The following is a 20,950-nucleotide window of genomic DNA, read 5'->3' as shown; positions in this document are numbered from 1 at the left end:
TGACTTGATCAGCCCTTGCCCTGACTGTTGATGAACAACTTAATACGCTATCCCTCTTAGTATTTTGTTTGTTTGTTCTACTTAACACTTTTGGTTGAATACTGTAATCAATACACAGTTATTCTCAAGTGTTGAAACTTAACTGAAAAGTAATCGCTGGTAAGTATAAGAGTGGGAATAAGAGAGGGAAGAGATAAAAAAAAATATATATAACCTTTAGTCAAATCTAATCACCATGGGGCTGGCGCTATGGTGTAGCGGGTTAAGCCGCTGCCTGCAGTGCTGGCATCCCATATGGGTGCCTGTTCGAGACATGGCTGCTCTACTTCTGATCCAGCTCTCTGCTATGGCCTGGGAAAGCAGTGGAAGATGGTCCAAGGCCTTGGACCCCTGACCCACATGGGTGACCCAGAAGAAACTCCTGACTCCTGGCTTCGGACTGGCTCAGCTCCAGCTGTTGCAACCAATTGGGGAGTGAACCAGTGGATGGAAAACTTCTCTCTCTCTCTCTGCCTCTCCTTCGCTCTCTGTGTAACTCTGACTTTCAAATAAAAAAATAAATCCTTAACAAAAATCTAATCACCAACATGCTTTCTTCCAATGAAAAACCTTCTACTTTCCCCCACGATCCTTTATAGCATACCCCAGCAGCCACGTAGAGGTCAGGCAGGTGTTGGCGCACACAGGCCTCTGCCTCAGGACGGAGAGGATGGTCCCGCAGACTCCACAGCGCCCCCTCAGGATCCACACTTGGGGAGCATTTAGTAGTAGCTGTGTACCTGCAAAACATCCACAGCCGAGGCCATAAGATAGGTGGCCATAAGTACTGATATATGAGAAGGGATTTCCAAAACACTTCCTCACAGGAAAAAAGAAACTTACCGTATGAGGTTCAGTACACACAAGTCTGACTCCTTTTCTATGCCACAGTTCAACAGGATGCCATCCACTTTGCTGACAGCTTGCTCCTCATTCATTAGGTATCGATGATATAACTTTTTCCAAGGAATGAACTATGTAATTAAAAACAAACAAACAAACAAACAACAGGCAGGCAATGACATTTAGAAAGATTAGCTCAGAATTCAAAAGCTGAGCAAATCAGGAATAAATGTTATACAACGTTTGGTTAGAAATGAGGAGCACTGCTATCTGTCGAAATCTTTACTTAGTATATACTAAGTTGATCTTCTGTATATAAAGATAATTAAAAATGAATCTTAATGAAGAATGGGATGGGAGAGGGAGTAGGAGATGAGATGGTTTGTGGGTGGGAGGGAGGTTATAGGGGGAAAACCACTGTAATCCAAAAGTTGCACTTTCGAAATTTATATTTATTAAATAAAAGTTAAAAAAAAAGAAATAAGGAGCACTAAGTCTTAGTTCTGGTTCTAACACCAATTAGGGAAAAGCTACTGCTTCAGTCTCTCTATCTGAAACATCAAGACACTAATGACAGAATTTCAACAAGGAGAAAATAATGAAAACTGTGTCTACACATAAGGTGGAATGAACTTCAAGTCAGAAACTGTTACGAGAGACAAAGAATGACAGTTTAGAATAATAATCAACTCACTAAATACAAATAATAATTATTAATCTATATGTACCCATCAGAGCTATTAAATACATAATGTAAACAAGGACAGAACTGAAGGGAGAAATACACAGAAACACAATGATAATAGGAGATTTCCATATCCCAATTTCAATACTGGGAGGAAGATCCACTCAGAGGTTGAATAATGAAATAAGAGGACTTGAACAATACTGTAGATTAATGAGACCTAATAGATGTACGCAGACAACTCCATCTAACAGCAGCAGAATGTACCATCTTGTGGCGTACATATGGAATATGCCACAAGTTACACCACAAAACAAACTAATTTTAAGACTGAAATTACATAAAGTATCTCTTTCAATCACAGTGAGATAAAATCAATGGCAGAAGAAAAACTAGACAATCCATAAAAACATGGAAATTAAGCAACACAATCTTTAAACAATTAACAAATGGGATGAAAGAGAGGACATCTCAAAGAAAATTAGAAAATACCTTGAGATAAAGAACAAAAACACAGCATACCAAAATATATGGGATGTAGTAAAAGCAGTGCTAAATGGGAAGTTTATTGTTATAAATGCCTAAAAAAAGACAGATCTGAGATCAACAACCTAGCTTTACCCTTCAAGGAACTAGAAAAAGAAACTGGACCTGTGTGGCACAGTGGATTAAGCTGCCACCTGCCGAACCGGCATTTGATATGGATGATGATTTGAGTCCCGGCTGCTCCACTTCCAATCCAGCTCTCTGCTAATGGCCTAGGAAAGCAGCAGAGGATGGCTCAAGTACTTGTGTCTCATACCCACTTGGGAGACCCGGATGAATTTCCTAGCTCTTGGCTAGGAAGGCTTTGGCCTGGCCTAGCCCTGGCTGTTGCAACCATTTGGGGAGTGAACCAGCAGATGGTCAATCTCTCTCTGGTTCTCCCACCCTCCCTCTCTCTCTATAACTCTGCCTTTAAATAAATAAATAAATTTTATTTTAAAAAGGTAAAGAAAAAGAACAAACTAAGCCCAAAGTTAGAAGAAAAGAAATAAGGATTTCAGTAAAAAGAAATCAAATATAGTCTAACTTAAAAAAAAAAAAAAAAAAAAAACAAAAAACAAAAAACGAGGGACCAGCGCTGTGGCATAGCAGGTAAAGCCACGTCTGCAGTACCAGCATCCCACATGGGCACCGGTTTGAGTCCTGGCTGTTCCTCTTCCTATTCAGCTCTCTGCTGTGGCCTGGGAAAGCAGTGGAAGATGGCTCAAGTCCTTAGGCTCCTGTACCCATGTGGGAGATCCAGAAGAAGCTCCTGGCTTCGGATCAGCGCAGCTTTGGCTGCTGCAGCCAACTGGGGAGTGAACCAATGGATGAGGACCTCTCTCTCTCTCTGCTTCTCCTTCTCTCTCTTTCTCAACTCTGACTTCCAAATAAATAAATAAATCTTGAAAAAAAATCAAGAAAACTAAGAGCTGCTTTTTGAAAAATAGCATTGAGAAACCCTTATCTAGAAAAAAAGAAAAGAAAGGGGGCTGGTGGTGCAGCACAGCAGATTAAGCTGCTGCCTGTGATGCCAGCATCCCATACGGGCACCAATTCAAGTCTTGTCTACACCACTTCCTAGCCAGCTCCCTGTTAATGAGCCTGGGAAAACAGTGGAAGATGTGCCAATTGCTTGGGCCCCTGCCACCCATGTGGCAGACCCGGAGGAAGCTCCTGCTTCCTGGCTTCAGCCTGGCCCAATCCCAGCTGTTGCAGCAATCTGGGGAGTGAACCAGTGGAATAGAAGATTTCTCTCTGTCCCTTCTCTCTCAGTAATTCAGCCTTTCAAATAAATAAATAAATCTTAAAAGGAAAAAATAAAGAAAGAAAACTGAAATAACTAATCAACAGTGAAAGAAGGGAAATTACAACTGATACTACAGAAATAAAAGGATTATAAAAGAATACTATGGACAACTAATACCAACAAATTAATAACTCAGAAGAAATGAACAAATTCAAAGAAACATACAACCTGCCAGGACTGAACCATTAGGAAATAGAAAATTTGAACAGATCAAAATTGAGTAAAGAGACTTAATCATTCATCAAAACCTCCCAACAAAGAAAAGACAGGGACCAGATGGCTTCACAGGCAAACTCTACCAATCATTTTTTTTTTTTTTTTAGAAGATTGTCTTTCAAGAGTCTTTCACTTCAACAGGAAACGTGAAATGGACACTATGAGAAAGTGTGACTTGATCAGCCCTTGTCCTGATTGTTGATGTACAACTTAATACTTTATCCCTTTTAGTATTTTTTTTTTTTTTTGACAGGCAGAGTTAGACAGTGAGAGAGAGAGACAGAGAGAAAGGTCTTCCTTCCATTGGTTCACCCCTAAAATGGCCGCCACGGCCAGCGCACTGTGCCAATCTAAAGCCAGGAGCCAGGTGCTTCCTCCTGGTCTCCCATGTGGGTACAGAGCCCAAGGACTTGGGCCATCCTCCACTGTCTTCCTGGGCCACAGCAGAGAGCTGGACTGGAAGAGGAGCAACTGGGATAGAATCCAGCACCCCAACTGGGACTAGAACCCGGCGTACCAGCGCTGCAGGAGGAGGATTAGCCTAGTGAGCCGTGGCACTGGCCAGTATTTTTTTGTTGTTGTTGTTCTACTTAATACTATTGGTTGAACTCTTCAATTAACACACAATTATTCTTAGGTGTTTAAATTTAACTGAAAAGTGATCCCTGTTATATATGAGAATGGGAATAAGAGAGGGAGGAGATGTACAGTTTGGGACATGCTCAATCGGACTTGCCCCAAACAGTAGAGTTAGAAACGTGCCAGGGGATTCCAACTCAATCCCATCAAGGTGGCATGCACCAATGTCATCTCACTAGTGAAAGTGATTAGTTTCAGTTCACAATTGATCATAATGCAAGGATTAAGAATCAAAGGGATCACATAAACAAGACTAATCTCTGCCAATACTAACTGAAAGAATTAAAAAGGAGAGAACAATCCAACATGGGAAGCAGGATACATAGCAGACTCAGAATGGCAGATGTCCTAAACAGCACTCTGGCCTCAGAATCAGCCCTTAAGGCATTTGGATCTGGGTGAAGAGCCCAGGAGAGTATTTCAGGCATGGAAAGCCAAGACATTCTGGCCAAAACAAAAAACAAACAAAAAAAAACAAAAACAAACCTAAATAAAAGATCTCTGTGAGTGAGATCCCAGTGGAAAGAACGGGCCATCAAAGAAGGAGGTACCTTTCTCTGAAGGGAGGAGAGAACTTTCACTCTGACTATGACCTTGTCTAAATAAGATCAGAGTTGGCAAACTCAAAATGCTTCCATAGCCTTGGCAACTCATGACAAGAGCCTTGGGTGATTACTGACGCCATAAACAAGAGTGTCAATTGTTAAGTCAACAACAGGAGTCACTGTGTACTTACTCCCCATGTAGGATCTCTGTCCTTAATGTGTTGTACAATGTAAATTAATGCTATAACTAGTACTCAAACAGTACTTTACACTTTGTGCTTCTGTGTGGGTGCAAACTGTTGAAATCTTTACTTAATATATACAAAATTGATCTTCTGTATATAAAGAGAATTGAAAATGAATCTTGATGTGAATGGGATGGGAGAGGGAGTGGGAGATGGGAGGGTTGTGGGTAGGAGGGAAGTTAGGGGTTGGAAAAAGCCACTGTAATCCAAAAGCTGTATTTTGAAAATTTATATTTACTAAATAAAAGTTAAAAAATAAAAAAAAGAAAATTAAAAAAAAAGATTTATTTATTTGAATGTCAGAGTTACATAGAATGAGGAGAGGCAGAGAGAGAGAGAGAGAAAGAGAGAGAGAGAGAGAGAGAGAGAGGTCTTTCATCTGATGGCTCACTCCCCAGATGGCCGCAACAGCCAGAGCTGTGACGATCCGAAGCCAGGAGCCAGGAGCTTCTTCCCAGTCTCCCACGTGGGTGCAGGGGACCAAGGACTTGGGCCATCTTCTACTGCTTTTCCCGGGCCATAGCAGAGAGCTGGACAGGAAGTGGAGCAGCTGGGTCTCGAACCGGCACCCATATGGGATGCCAGCACTTCAGGTCAGAGCATTAACCCACTACACCACGCCGGCCCCATTCTTCTGATCATTTATAGGCAATAATTAACACCAATACTCCTCATGCTCAAAAAATGGGAGAGAAGGAAACATTTTCAAACTCATTCTATGAGGTAAGTATTACCCTGAACAAGAACTAGACAGATACTACAAGAAAAGAATACGACAGCTGACAGACAACTGAAAATAAATGGACCACGTCACTAGTAGTGATGACAAAAATAGTATTTGTCTAACATTTCAAGAGATAAGTATAAGCTGGGACATAGTCCCCCAAAAATCTTTGCAAGCAGAATGAAGAAAACCCTCATTTATTTCCATCTACAACTATTCTGTTCATACTAGAAATCTCAATTTAGTGGGGAGAAGAAATACTAGGACACATGGAGGTGGGTATTTGGTGCAGTGCTTAAGTTGCTGTTTGTCACACCTGAATCCCATAATGGAGCCCGGGTACAAGTTCCAGCCCTGCAACCAACTCCAGTTTCCTGCTAATCACACCCTGAGGGACAGCAAATGATAGCACAAGTATTTGGGTCCTTCATACCCATTTAGGAACCCTGACTGAATTCTAGGCTCCCAACTTCGGCCTGACCCATCTTGGCAGTTGCAGGCATTTAGGGAGTCAACTAGCAGATGGAAGCTTTATCTTTCTCTCTGCCTTTCAAATAAAAATAAATACATCAACAGACATTTTAAAAAGAGAAATACTATGGCACAAGCATCTAAAAGCAGAATGACATTTTTCAAAACCTAGAAACTAAGTCACCAAGAAAAGAATGAAGCTAGAGTAACATGAAATTTCCTTTAAAATCTCCTGTGCTTAGGAGAAAATTTTACTAAGTCTCAAAGTATCTTGTCCTGCACTCCATTCCTAAATTTTTAAAACTTCATTGTAGATGAAGGGAGAGTTGACCTCTACATCTGACACTTATTCCCAATAGTCTCAGGGATACATGAGGGGTTTTCAAAAAGTTAGTGGAAAATACATGTTATGAAGAAACTATGCATGGATTTCAAAAAAATGTTTTCCGCCAGCGCCACGGCTCACTAGGCTAATCCTCTGCCTTGCGGCACCGGCACACCGGGTTCTAGTCCCAGTCGGGGCTTCGGATTCTGTCCTGGTTGCCCCTCTTCTAGGCCAGCTCTCTGCTGTGGCCAGGGAGTGCAGTGGAGGATGGCCCAGGTACTTGGGCCCTGCACCCCATGGGAGACCAGGATAAGTACCTGGCTCCTGCCATCGGATCAGTGCAGTGCGCCAGCCGCAGCGCACTAGCTGTGGCGGCCATTGGAGGGTGAACCAACAGCAAAGGAAGACCTTTCTCTCTGTCTCTCTCTCTCTCACTGTCCACTCTGCCTGTCAAAAAGTAAAAAATAATAATAAAAAAAAAGTTTTCCCCACAAAATCATTTAGTTCCATTTTCCCACAAACTTTTTGACATACCCTGGTATAAGCTAAGCAAAACATTCTCCTAGGCAAAAAAGAATGCGGAATGAGGGTAAAACTAAACAACAATGGAAAGGGCTGGGAGAAAGAGCAGTATTATGACTAACTGTAGCACCAAGATATTTTTCTATATGTTGCCCAATATACCAATCTCAAAAAGTACTTTGGGTGGCTTACTGCAACATTTATTTATTAATCACCTACCATAAAGAATGGTGAAGCCCAGTAGAGAATACAAAACTAATTAGAACAAGCTTTCAGCACCCAGCCTCTATCAAAGAGCTAATATCCTGAAGTGGAGAGAAAGGCTTTCTAAAAGAGTATGTGAAATTCTGTAACTCCGGATCTCCCACGTGGGTGCTGGGGTCCAAACACCTGGGCCATCCTCCATTGATTTCCCAGGACACAGCAAAGAGCTGGATCAGAAGAAGAGCAGCCCAGACATGAATCGGTGCCCATACACCTACTATGCCACAGAGCCACTGGAGAAACCACCATTTCTGAAGAGATTCTCTGATCAGAACTATGCATTAAATGAATTTATGTGCTTTCAGAGGACATATCACTAACTCTGAGCACTGTACTCACCAGCGGGTCACTGATGATCTCCCTCCAAAGATGGCACACCAAGCTCAGATTGCAATAGAGGTCTTCCACTGGGAGGAAGGCAAAGATGTGTCTCAGAACTTCCCTAGGCAGGCTACAAATGTGGCTTGGAGCTTCTTCGCAGTTTAAGGTTCCAAAAAGCCCATAGTAAGAGTCAGGAATGGGATCAGGACCAATGTCTTCAATGTCTTGGTCAGTTTCTCCAGATTCTGCAGAGAGACATGACAAACGGTCCTCTGCTTCTTGTCTGGCCTCCTTAGGCCTTGTGCATGACAGGGACACATGATGCCGTGGGATTTTCTTAGAAATTCCATCACACTGATTGGTCTCTGTAGCCTGAAGATTCTCGTCCTCAAAGGATAGAGACCGCTTCCTGACAGGCAGAGCAGAACCTGATGAGCCCAGTCTCACTTCTCTGTCACCTCTCTGAGGAAGAGAACAACTGCTTTCAGCAGGAACGATCATGTCACTCTCGGAGTCCTGATAGCTGTCCTGGCCAACAGAACTGCTTTTGGCCATGTCATTGGTGCACTGCTGCTGGCCAGCTAGGAAGAACTCAGAGTTGTGTCTTTGACATCCTTGACCTGTACGGAGAACTCACACAAAACAAATGAGAAATGAACGGTCAATGCCTGCTGACCCAAATAAGGCAATCTGATTTTTAGTTATCTATTGCTAATAGAAGAAAGAGACAGGGATATATTTATGAGCTAGTCATATAAATAGATAATGCAAAAATCATCTTTTTGTGCATTTGGCTCTGTCATATGATCAGGAACACATTTAGGGAGACACAGAAACCTGTCTTCAGATGCATGATGGCCCACCTTATACCTTGCAATGTATAAGTACAGAGCAGTCATATGCTACACACAGAACACCTGAATGGACAGATAGAAAGGAAATAACTGCTCATAGTCACACAGCAAATCACAAGATGCACCTCTCCTGCTCATTCTTTCAACAGGAAGTCTGAGTCTGGTTAAGTAGAAAAGGACATGCTCTTGGTTATCAGGATGCAGGAAATCCCACTTTTCTGATTTGATGGAGTTAAATTCTTTGAATTTTCTCCTGTGAAGCTGACACATTATTTTTTAGATAAAAAGGAGGAAACCAGAATTATTTTCACATTATTACAGGGCTACTTAATCTCTTCTATTCTGATTCAGTTGGCATTTACTGAGCACCTGTGATTCTGAGACAACTAGAGAGTGAAAAATAATATGGGACCTGACCTCCAGACCTTTCAGGAATGTAAGGGAAGTCCAAATGGTGATTTCACACAGCATCACAGCATTTTCAAACTCCTAAAATTATTTTTAAAAATGCTAAGAAGTATTTAAACACCTCACCAGTTACACATTAATACATATGGTTCTTTTCTAAATGGAAATGGCCAAAATGCTCACTTTGGAAAGCGAATAGATGGAAACTATGGCTAGACTTTAATAGAATTTATAGAATTGAAGCTAATTTTTTTTCTGTATTAGGAAAAACAAAAACAATTGTAACTACTTTTTGGACAATGTGTTGGAAACTGAGTGTTGAAGTCAACAGGCATGGGTTAAATCACAATATTTCCTAATTGCTGAATTCAGTCACACAGTTATTAACCTATACATGCCTAGCACCAAGTTACATAGCCCCTTGGCAGTAAAGAAGAAACTGCCTCAGACATAAAAAACAAAGTAAATCAGACAACACATCATTAAGTTTAAAACTGCCTCATACAATTGGTTTCAGTGGTTTCCAAAAGTGAAAAACACACAATATTTATTGTGCACTGACTATAGTGACTGTATAGTGACTATTTGAGTTGGGTTATGAAATTAACACACATTAAAGAGAAGAAAGGCAATCCAGATTGTATTAATGGGTGGATTATGGATCATTATTAACAAAAGTGGTGGCCGGCGCCGCGGCTCACTAGGCTAATCCTCTGCCTTGCGGCACCGGCACACCGGGTTCTAGTCCCGGTCGGGGCACCAGATTCTGTCCCGGTTGCCCCTCTTCCAGGCCAGCCCTCTGCTGTGGCCAGGGAGTGCAGTGGAGGATGGCCCAAGTACTTGGACCCTGCACCCCATGGGAGACCAGGATAAGTACCTGGCTCCTGCCATCGGATCATCGGATCAGCGCGGTGCGCCGGCCACAGCGCGCCGGCCGCGGCGGCCATTGGAGAGTGAACCAACGGCAAAGGAAGACCTTTCTCTCTGTCTCTCTCACTGTCCACTATGCCTGTCACAAAAAAAAAAAAAAAAAAAAAAAGTGGCATTCATTTGATATGTAGAGGCATAGGAAACCAAACTGTCAAAAGTGGAACCTTCATGATTAATAACAAATATCAGGTGATTGCAAGTGTGAGCTTGAAGCCATCAGAGGAACAGGAAAACATTTTACTGCAGGTTCTTTAGAACAGCTATGACATTATAGAAAACAATCATATTTAAGAATATTCACTCAGTGACATATGTTCTAGTTGATTTGGAAGAAATAAACTCTGGAGTCAAGAAGAAGGGTTCCTGCAGTGGTTTAGGTACTAGGTGACAAAGGGCACGTCTACCATGAAGATATTGGAGAAAAGAACATTTCAGAGGAAAAATAATAACACAGTAGACCTAGTGATGGACTAGACAAAGGTGACTAATGATGAGCCAAGTAATCACAGTGTTTCTGGATTGGAATAATGGTGACATTGGCCATATCTCCTATCACTTTAGAATTTTTACAAGCTAATGATATTCACTTTATCATATTTTCCTTTTTTTTTTTTTTTTTTTTTTTTTTTTTTTACCAACCATTATAGCAAGTCAGAATTTTCCGGGGCTGGCATTGTGGTACAGCAGGTTAAGCTGCAGCCTGTGACACCAGCAGCCCCTTGGGGCACTGATTCAAGTCCTGGCTGCTTCACTTCTGATTCATCTCCTTTCTAATGTGCCTAGGGAAGTAGAGGAAGGTGGCCCGAGTATTTGGGTCCTTGCCACTCATATGAGAGACCCAGAAGGAGTTCCGGTTCCTGGCTTTAGTCTAGTCCAGTTCCTGGCCATTGTAGCCATTTGGAGAGTGAACCAGAAGATGCAAGATCTCTCTCTCTCTCGAGCCGGCGCCGTGGCTCAATAGGCTAATCCTCCACCATGCGGTGCCGGCACACTGGGTTCTAGTCCCGGTTGGGGCGCCGGATTCTGTCCCGGTTGCCCCTCTTCCAGGCCAGCTCTCTGCTATGGCCAGGGAGTGCAGTGGAGGATGGCCCAGGTGCTTGGGCCCTGCACCCCATGGGAGACCAGGAAAAGCACCTGGATCCTGGCTCCTGCCATCGGATCAGCGCGGTGCGCTGGCTGCAGCGGCGGCCATTGGAGGGTGATCCAACGGCAAAGGAAGACCTTTCTCTCTCTGTCTCTCTCTCACTGTCCACTCTGCCTGTCAAAAAAAAAAAAAAAAAAAAAAAAAAAAAAAATCTCTCTCTCTCTCTCAGTAATTCTGCCTTTCAAATAAATAAATTTTTAAAAATAATTTTTAAGGAAGACTTATAAATAATGCACAAAAGTATTGAATCATTTCAACAGGACTAAAATCAGAGCAGCCATATTTACAGATACATCTAAAATGGCAGATATTGAGAGGCCACAACAGATAAAAGATTTTTAAACATAAAATACTTTCTGGAAGACATACCCCTCCTCCCTCTTTTTGTTCTGGGTCTAGGATAAAGACCATGGTTCGGATCTCTGTTTGTCCATCTCTGACAGAAGGGCTGGGTCACAGACAAGTGACTCCGAGCCAAATGTTGGCAGTCGATGGCTGTTAGCTGCTTCCGCTTAAACCGTCTCACTGTTTTGTACCAAAAGGCAGAAGAAATGAGATACTCATTAGTTATGGCCAATTCTAAAAGCCAGCCAGCAAATGATACTTATTTTTTAGTAATACAGTAACTGATGAGCAATTCTGTAGATAACCCCACCAGTCCATTCTGCCTTGGCTATATCCACCAACTTTTAGTCATCTCATAATTTCTCAGTATTTCCTCCTTAGAATTTAAGAATCCTAAAATGACACTTTAAGATTCTAAAATGAGTTTTCTCCTGTCTATACCTTCTAGAAGCTTTGACCATGACTCACTCATTGAAAATGAAGTTGCCAATGTCTATAATCAGAATTGGAGATGTAAAAGTTACCAATAGACAGAGGCCATTTTGTGTAAATAGAAGAATGTTTATTATCAAACTGGCCTAAAGAGGAAAAGCTTTTAAATACTTTTAGAAAGCTGTTAAAAGTATGCAGGAATAAGATTAAAATCAAGCCACTCATATTTGTATGATACTGGACCTTGGAGCCAACCATAGACCTGCTCAGCTGAGTAGTTAACTCAGGTAACATACATAAGACTTTTGCACGTCAACAATGAGACACATAACCAATTAGAACATTAGATTCAGTCAAGAATTCTGATGTCCACCCTTGTACATCTATAACGTACTCTGAAATCTGGCTATCGGAAATAGTTACACAAAACAGAAATTAACAACTTTGTATAGCAGAGGTATTCATACATGTATAATGAAGCTTGGAAATTTTCCTTTAAAATTGAAGAATGGCTGTATCCTAGCCTTTCGCAGTCAACTAACTATAGTAATGATATTCTGTTAAAAAACACTGAGGAGGCAGCTGGCATGTGGCATGGTAGGTTAAGCTGCTGTTTACAACACACCAGCATCCCATATCACAGTGTGGGTTCAAGTACCAGCTGCTATAATTCCAATCCAGCTCCCTGCTAATGTGCCTGGGAAAGTAGCAGATGATGGAGCCAGCACTGTAGTGCAGTAGATTGACCTGCCACTTGTGATGCCAGTAATCCATACCAGAGAGCTGGTTTCAGCCCCAGCTAATCTGCTTCTGATACAGCTCCTGGCTAATATACCTGGGAAGGCAGAAGATGGCCCAAGTGCTTTGGCCCCTGACACCCACGTGGGAAGATGAGGATGGAGTTCCAGGGACCCAGCTTTTTTTATTTTTATTTTTATTTTTTTTAAAGAAAGAGTTACAGAGAGAAAGAGGAGAACAAGATAGAACTTCCATCTGTTGGTTCACTCCCCAAATAACTGCAATGGCTGGGGCTGGGCCATGCCAAAGCCAGAAGCTTCTTCTGGGTCTCCCATGTGGGTGCAGGGGCCTAACCACTTGGGTCTTCTGCTGTTTTCCCAGGCCTTTGGCAGGAAGCTGGATTGGAAGTGCAGCAGCCAGGACTCAAACCAGTTCCCATATGGGATGCTGGCACAGCAGATGGCAGCTTAACCTATTATGCCACAGTGCCAGCCATGGTTCTTAGCTTTTTATAGTCACTTGGGGAGTGAACAAACTATGAAAGACTTTTCCATCTCTCCTTCTCTCTCTGTTGCTGTACCTTTCAAATAAATAAAATGCTTTAAGGAAAATCATATGACTCCTACATCAGTCTGAGTGTTTCCTTCTAAAAGGCATGTAAGTTTCACTTTAATAGCATTAATAGTCATGCTAAAATTTTTTTAAAAAATATACTGAAATTCTAACCCATCTTCTTATTAATAGCTTTTAAAGTAGCAGCTCAAATGTAACTATCAAAACAAAGATGCTCAAGTGTTACCTCTTCTATAAAATCTTCCTCCTTCCTTTTACTGTGAGTGGACTTTACGCCTCTCTTAGAGAGAATTTAATGTTAGAAGAAGCTGCTTGTGACTGTTTAAGGAGCTAAGTTCAAGTGTGATATGGGAAACACAGACACATAAATAAAAGCTACGTCTAACATAGGGGTCCCTGAGGATGGAGAGAGATTAAAGTGGCTTATGAAGCTTCTCAAACTGTATGAGGCCACTGGAGATGCTCAAATTAATCTCCTGTGTACCAAAGTGGGAAACTGTACCCCCCTTCGAGATTCTACCATAGTGACTAATAGAAACGTGTCAACTGCCAGGGTCCAGCATTCTGGTGCAGTGGGTCAAGCCATCCAGGAGTCTTGGCTCCTACACTTCTGATCTGGCTTCCTACTAATCAGCCTGAGAAGGTAGCAGAAGGTGGCCCAAATACTTGGGCCCTTGCCAGCCACCTGGGAGGCTTTGGCTTGGCCCAGGACAGGTTGTTATAGCCATTTGGGGAGTGAACCAACGGATGGAAGATCTGTCTCTTAAATAAATAAATAAAAATCTTTTTTTAAAAAACTGTCATATTTCTCAGGTGTTAAGGCAGGAAAACTGAGAATGTACAAAAACCATTTGTCAAATAGAACTTTGCTGAGTATGAGTAAGCCTGTTCCCATCCTGACTTTTCTGAGATGCTCCCTTAGAAGTACAACTTCTCGGGCCGGCGCCGCGGCTCACGAGGCTAATCCTCCGCCTAGCGGCGCCGGCACACCGGGTTCTAGTCCCGGTCGGGGCGCCGGATTCTGTCCCGGTTGCCCCTCTTCCAGGCCAGCCCTCTGCTGTGGCCAGGGAGTGCAGTGGAGGATGGCCCAGGTGCTTGGGCCCTGCACCCCATGGGAGACCAGGAAAAGCACCTGGCTCCTGGCTCCTGCCATCGGATCAGCGCGGTGCGCCGGCCGCAGCACGCCGGCTGCGGCGGCCATTGGAGAGTGAACCAACGGCAAAGGAAGACCTTTCTCTCTGTCTCTCTCTCACTGTCCACTCTGCCTGTCAAAAAATTTAAAAAAAAAAAAAGTACAACTTCTCTCTGTCCCCTAACTCTCGGGGACTCCCTTTCCAGGGGACACATATTTCTGCTAATTCTGAGCTTTTGGCCCCAGCTCAGCAGACCACTGGCACCTTGGGTTCCTGATCTTTGCTGTCTGACTTCATGGTAGTCATCACCTTGAGCACTTTCAGTCTGGCCATTCGCTAATCATTAAATCTCTTCACCTTCATGATGCTCTGTTCCATCTTAGCCCATTTTTTTTTTAAAGATTTACTTATTTATTTGAAAGTCAGAGTTACACAGAGAGAAGGAGAGGCAGAGAGAGAGAGAGAGAGAGAGAGAGAGAGAGGTCTTCCATCTGCTGGTTCACTACCCAAATGGCTGCACTGGCCAGAGCTGCACCAATCCGAAGCCAGGAGCCAGGAGCTTCCTCCGGGTCTCCCACATGGGTGCAGGGGCCCAAGGACTTGGGCCATATTCTACTGCTCTCCCAGGCCACAGCAGAGAGCTGGATCAGAAGAGGAGCAGCCGGGACTGGAACCAGTGCCCATATGGCATGCTGGCGCCTCAGGCCAGGGCTTTAACTGGCTGCGCCACAGCACCGGCCCCATACGTACTGGTAACAGTGTTGTTACCTTGTCATTATTAACAGCAATGACTTATATAAGGATGTATTTAATATGTCTTCTTTCCAGCATCCAACATATATGGCTTCATAAACAATGGCTGACTAAACAAACACATGCACTAGACAGCTTTCTTCTACAGTTTAGGCCTTCTGTGGCTTTGAAGCTTGAAACTCTCTTACAGCTCCTAAGTGCTTTACAGCTTCTTGCTGCACTCTCACAGCACTCTTACAATTGTGCCACAAGTAAACTTTGGCACGGGGAAGCGTCTGGCCTAGCAGTGGAACCACTGGGTAAGACACCCATGGCCTCTGGCTCCTGACTCCACTTTCCTACTAAAGCAGATCCTGGGAGGCAGAAGTAATGGCTGAAGTAATTGGGGTCCTGCCACCCAAGTGGGAGACCTCTATTAAGTTCTTGGCTCCCACCCTCAGCCCAGCTTTGGCTGCTACAGGCATTTGGGGAGTGAACCTCTCCCTGTCTTTCAAACAAAACAAAACAGTGCCATGAGGGCTCAGAGAAGACCACTCAAAGTCACAACACAGTGCCCAAGTGACAGTGCCAGAACAATAACTCAGTCTTCTGACTCCCCAAATCCAGGGTGCTTTTTTGCATAACATTATCCTTGCTATAGCCAGGAAGCTTTGATTCAGCTTCTGAAAAACCTCAAGTATAATTTGTGTAACACTTAAAAAAAAAAAAAACCAAAACTGAAATATCAAAACCAAAGAAATTTAGTAGCCAAAAAGTATTTCGAAGATGTAACTATAAGGAGAACACCACTAAGTACAGTAGACTCAAAGTGGGAAAAACTTCCAAATATTTTGTTCGCATTAACTCTAAAAACATGTAGAAAGAAAACAAACTGCCCCTGTAGCTCTTTCCCTGGGTATTCACTGCTGACTCAGCCACTTGCCAGCCACCGTATCCTGTTTATCTCTAAACCCGAAATGTCCAAGTCAACAGGCTCCATGTTCTGCAGATCATTTCACACCCTGAAAGACAGCACTCATTCTTTATAGTGAGCAAGGATTTCACACTGTATGTTTCTTGCAAGGATAGGAAGAAGTGGCAAAAAAAGAAATTACTATTCACTGTCCAGGACATATTTGTATATATTTAAAGGCTTTCTCTATTGACAATTGATTCCATAACCACTTTTCAGTGTCTACTCTGCCCCAGATTAATTATAAACTCCATGATGGCTTTCTCTTGGCAGTATCCTTGGTGTTAAAAATCATTTTAGACACTGAGGACACACAAATGAATAAGCCTGAACACAAGGTGGCTATCAAAACAAACACAGATTATTAAACATAGGCACTGTAAATATTAGATAAATGCATCCATGAAATGGCATGGTAATAAACCAAAGCAGATAAATAAATAGCAAATAAGAGTTAAAGAACTGGAACAGTACATTGAGTTGAAGAACTTCCAAAAGGCTTTATAAAGAGCTGAGCCTTGAAAAATGAATGGGATTCAGTTAGGCAGAAAAACCAATATGTGCAAAAATATGGAGAAATAACAAAGCTTTGGTGTGGCCAAAAAGGTGGGTTTTGTCAGAACACGAGGTTCCAAGATGAAGAATGATGGGAGACACATCTGGAAGAATCTGGAGCTACCACTACACAGGTCCTTAACCACACTGCTAAAGAGACTGCACTTTATCATGTAGGCCATTCAAGGTTTCACCCAGTTTTCAACAAGAGTCATTACCTAGTCATTCACAGAGGACGAACAGACATGCAAGTTGTCAGGAAGACAAGTCATAAAATCACTGTACCAACCTAGGCAAGAGTCGGTAAAGGCCGGAGAGCAACAGAAATTGGGCAGAGGGCAACTGGGCAGAGTCTCAAGAAGCCTTTCTGACAGGACTGTTAGGAGAAAAAGAAAGAGCAGAAGAGATAACATATTTCTATTATAAGAATAAAAGAGAAACAGTGTTGTTTTAATTGCTCTTTTCTGGAGTGAGCGGGATGCTAATTATTTTTCCTGTTTTAAAGATATCTATGGAATATTAGGTTAAGCTCCAGGAAGTATTATGAAATAGCAGACTGGTCTTCAAAAGGCAGGTGAATGATAGATGAAGACGTAAGGTTTGTGATGCTTTGGTAATAGACAAATTTCTAGAAGTAATTTCACAACCAGAACAGTAAAACTGAATCCAAGTTCAGCTTCCAAATACAAATCAGCCTATAAGGGATACAGAAATGTAGTAAGCAGAGCAAATGTTGGCAACAAATCTGAAATTGGAATTCTAAGTCTCATGAGAGTGTTTGGTGTCTATGCACACTCACAAATCACAAAACATGTCAACCAATCAGTATTCCAGTGGCCACAGCTGAATGCTCAGGAAATGCAACATGAAAAAAAGGAAAGACATCCAGGTAACAAATCACAACACCAACCACAACGCCATGTGAAATGGACAATAAGGTCAAACCACAAAGTCCCAAAGAAAAGGGTAGTCCAACTGGGAAAAGCTCCACCTGTCTCTTCGCTTACTTGCAGATCCTCTCCCTACACCAAGCTTGTGCTCCAGGAAAACCACAGGGACTGTGTGAAGTCACATACTGAATTTTCCTGTTATCCAAAGAGGGGACACAGGCCAAAAGACGTTTATAAAGAACACAGGAGAAGCTGAATTGCATCTGGAACACCAATTAAGTAGCAAACTGTCCTACATTTTCAATATTCCATCTGACTGTCGGCCCATGTATCTCAATTTTGCTGAAAAATCAAAGGAAACTGGAGACATGAAGCAAGCAAAGGAAGGTCATTTATAATCAGAACCATGGGGGATGGACAGGAGGATTAATAGCAAAAAAAAGTATGAAGTTCCTGGATGCCTTAACTTCCAATTTGCACTGACTCCAAGAGCAAGCAGTAAGAACACTGCTTGGCATGTCCTAAGGTTTGCACATTTCAAAGCACCTTTACTCATTCCCTACTTTTGGGGAGGAGAGTTTGGGGAGTGGGTGGAGAGTGACAGGATAAATGAAACTGTAACTTTGGCAAAGCTGGTAACTAGGACTTATTCTGTCCCCAGTGACTGCACATATTATTCAGGAAGTTAACCAAACTGACTGGCTTCCTTTCACTGACCCTTACCAGAGATCTCTCTTTATTTTATCTCTGCCTATTTCTGCAGTGTCAGGCAGTAGGACACTCTGTAGATGTTACCACCTTTCCTTCCAGAAGATCTTCTTGCCCGCACTTATAATATAGAAAGAATCACTAATAGAAAGAACCACTATCCTCAAGAAGGCCCACTTCCCTCACTTGTAAAACCAGAGCGATGCTCTGCAGGATCGTTTGCGGATGAGATAATTAATGTAAAGTGCTCTGCAAACCACAGAGTGCAATATCAAATGTAAAGGGTATTTGTTTACAACCCAGGCACAAAGCAGCAACTCTCCTCTTACCCTCTAAAGGAGCTGACAACATCAAGAGGCAAACAACCACTATCCATAAGGTCAGGTAAGGAACGTCAACACCTACCCAAATCTCTTCATTCACCCATAGTCTTTTTTTTGTTTGTTTTTTAAGAGCTCAGTGTAGCCCAAAAGTTCAAGGCCTTCCCACATCACCTTAACCTTATCTTCGGACAAGGAGGGAGGAGGCTACCAAAAAAAGCAAGGGCAAACAAGGCAACAAAAAACGACTCGCCCAAGGTCAAAACATCGGAATACAAAACGAAAGCCGGGCTTGCCAACAGCTGCGGCCACGTCTACCGTGCCACCTCTTCCAGTCGCCGAGAAACGCCGAGCTACCCCTTCTGGGCCCCACGGAGCAGTGAGGGGTCGAGGGCCTGGCCCGAGCTCACGCGGAACCCCAGCCGCCCCGATGCACAGCCTGCAGCGCCCTCCACCTGCCCGCTGCCGGCCGGGGCCGCGCCCCTTCACCCAGGTTCAGCCAGGGCTTGGCCGGGCTCTCCCAGCAGACCCACTGACCCCCCACCCCGAGACCGGAACCCCAGCGCAGGACCCCCACAAGGGTAAGTTCCGCGCACGGCTGACACCCGCCCGCACTCCGTGCCACGTCCGCGGCCTCACGCACTTTGGCGCTCCGGACTGGGGCTGCCGACGCTGCCGCAGCCGCCGCCGCCGCCGGCCCCACAGCCCAGCGTCTCCAACCACCCAGCTCCTCCTCCAGGCTGGACCGTGATCTCTGACAGCCGCCGACTTCCTCCGCGAGCTCCACCCCGCAGCAGCCGAGTGTAGCATCCGCCGCCCGAGCCGACGGATCGCCTCTGGAGCCAATCGGGACGGGCAACCGGAAGGGGCGCGCTGACGGTCAGCCGCCGCTACCAATAGAAATGCGCTCCAAAGGGGGCGCGGCCGTCACTAGCGCACCACGCCTGGTCTGAGCTTCCGGTCGGGCCCCCGAGGAGAGGGGCAACTTTCCCAGAGTTCCTTAGAGCTCCGCTGGTCCCCAGGTCTGCGGGCAGGCGAGGAGGCGGAGAGTGCTGCTGAAGGGGTTGGGAGAAGGTGGAGCAATGGAACACCACCCATTCGCCTAGCGGGTCGGGCAGCGGGCTGGTTCATGCAAGCAGGAGCGGCTGCACGTCCGGGGGTCGGCCGCCCAGCAGTCATCCCTGGGCAGTTCCCTGTCAGGCAGGCTATGGTGGAAAAGGCCATGTGGGCTTGGCAGGCATCCTCGTCGCGCTTGCGGGTTTTGCGGTAGGGCGACGCCCCCATCCTCACTCTTTGACATTTTGGGTCCAACTCACAGCTGTGCAGCAAGCTCCAGGACTGAGGAGGCGCCCGGAGCCCCGACCTGGGTGCGTTCCGTGCTTTAGGGCAAGCACACTTGACAGGCAGTTGGCAGGTAGCACGCCGCAGAGCAACCCCGAGAGTGCTCACCGTCGACTGCCTGGCCCCCTGAAGAATCAGCAAGCACCCTGCGCTCTGAACTGTTTCTTCCTGGCCTTGGGCAGGAGTCAGGGTGTGAAAGCACTGGGGGCTGTAGCAGTGCTGGAGACAGAAGCTGGTGGGTGGGGGTTCTCCTGCGAGAAGAGAAAGTCCCTATCCACTCTTAGCTTTGCCCAGCCTGGTCTGCAATGACGGTCTCTTCCGGGAACCCATGGCGCCTTTGCAAGCATTTGCAGGAGGGCCGGCTGCAAGCCCAGCACGAGGAGTTGCAGGCTGCACTGTGCCGCCTACTACGGGCATTTGGACATCCTGACCCATCTGCCCCAGGCCTGAGACAAGGACATCGAGGCCAATGACCAAGACTACAAGCGGCCTCTGCACGAGGCGGTCTCTAGGGGCCACCGGGATTGAAGGGCGACTGGTAGGTGGCGAGGATCCAGAAAGACGCCCCGCCTGTCTACTGCCTGTGGAAACGTAGATTTCTGTGTACTTCATTCATCTCTTCCGACATCATTAGCTTTTCTCAGCTCCTGGTTCTCTACCCAGGCCTTCTCAATGGCAGGGTTCCCCTGCCCCAGCCTTCCCCTAAAGTGAAATTGACTTACAGCCTACTTCATTCCTGCCCGTGTGGGGTTAGCTGGCTGGTTGGGTCAATCATTTCTCCGTGTAAGGTAGAGAACAATATAGAATATAATTTTAAAATGTTGTCAAGCTACACGTGGCCCCCAATGCAATGTTCTTCTGGGGACATAGAGCTACTTCAGCAATTGTTTTAATTGGCATTCTTCAGTCAATACACTTATTCAGATTCCATCAGTTATACATGGCATGTGTAAGTGTGTAGCACGCTGAGCAATTTTATCACCTGGGTAGCCTTGCATAGCCACTACCACAATCAAGATAGGCTACTGCACCACTACACCAATTCCATTTTGTTTGTTAGATTGATAAGGTTTTTAGTACTCGCTTAAGTACCTCTTTAGGTTCACAGCATCGTGAAGTCCCTGCCTTCAAGTGATGCCTGGTGTGATATAAATAAGAGACAGAGGACAGAGTTATACGTGAAATGAAATACATCTTTCAC

At 44.4% G+C, this 20,950-nt stretch overlaps 1 protein-coding gene across 14 annotated transcripts in view; it reads right to left on the bottom strand.

Moving 5' to 3' along the window:
• LOC100359008 (F-box DNA helicase 1) overlaps positions 1–19,261 on the bottom strand; it is an 87,978-nt gene extending 68,717 nt beyond the window's left edge. For 3 of the 14 annotated variants that reach the window (XR_011381591.1, XM_070055792.1, XM_070055790.1), the window contains exons 1-5: positions 19,052–19,240; positions 11,379–11,534; positions 7,692–8,305; positions 883–1,013; positions 644–779 (exon numbers count right to left, since the gene is read on the bottom strand). Coding sequence is in view for 13 of the 14 variants with exons in the window: in XM_070055792.1 (XP_069911893.1) it covers positions 644–779; positions 883–1,013; positions 7,692–8,305; positions 11,379–11,534; position 19,052 (1,038 nt within the window). In the remaining variant the exon portion in view is untranslated. Of the gene's footprint in view, positions 1–643; positions 780–882; positions 1,014–7,691; positions 9,430–9,695; positions 10,670–11,378; positions 11,535–16,779; positions 16,867–18,493 lie in introns of those variants that run through there. The other 11 variants (XM_070055801.1, XM_070055794.1, XM_070055800.1 and 8 more) reach the window with 10 other exon arrangements.
• Between the last annotated feature and the right edge of the window lie 1,689 nt (positions 19,262–20,950).

This window comes from Oryctolagus cuniculus, chromosome 13, assembly GCF_964237555.1.
Source record: "Oryctolagus cuniculus chromosome 13, mOryCun1.1, whole genome shotgun sequence".
NCBI lineage: Eukaryota > Metazoa > Chordata > Mammalia > Lagomorpha > Leporidae > Oryctolagus > Oryctolagus cuniculus.
This window is presented reverse-complemented; position numbering and strand designations above follow the sequence as displayed.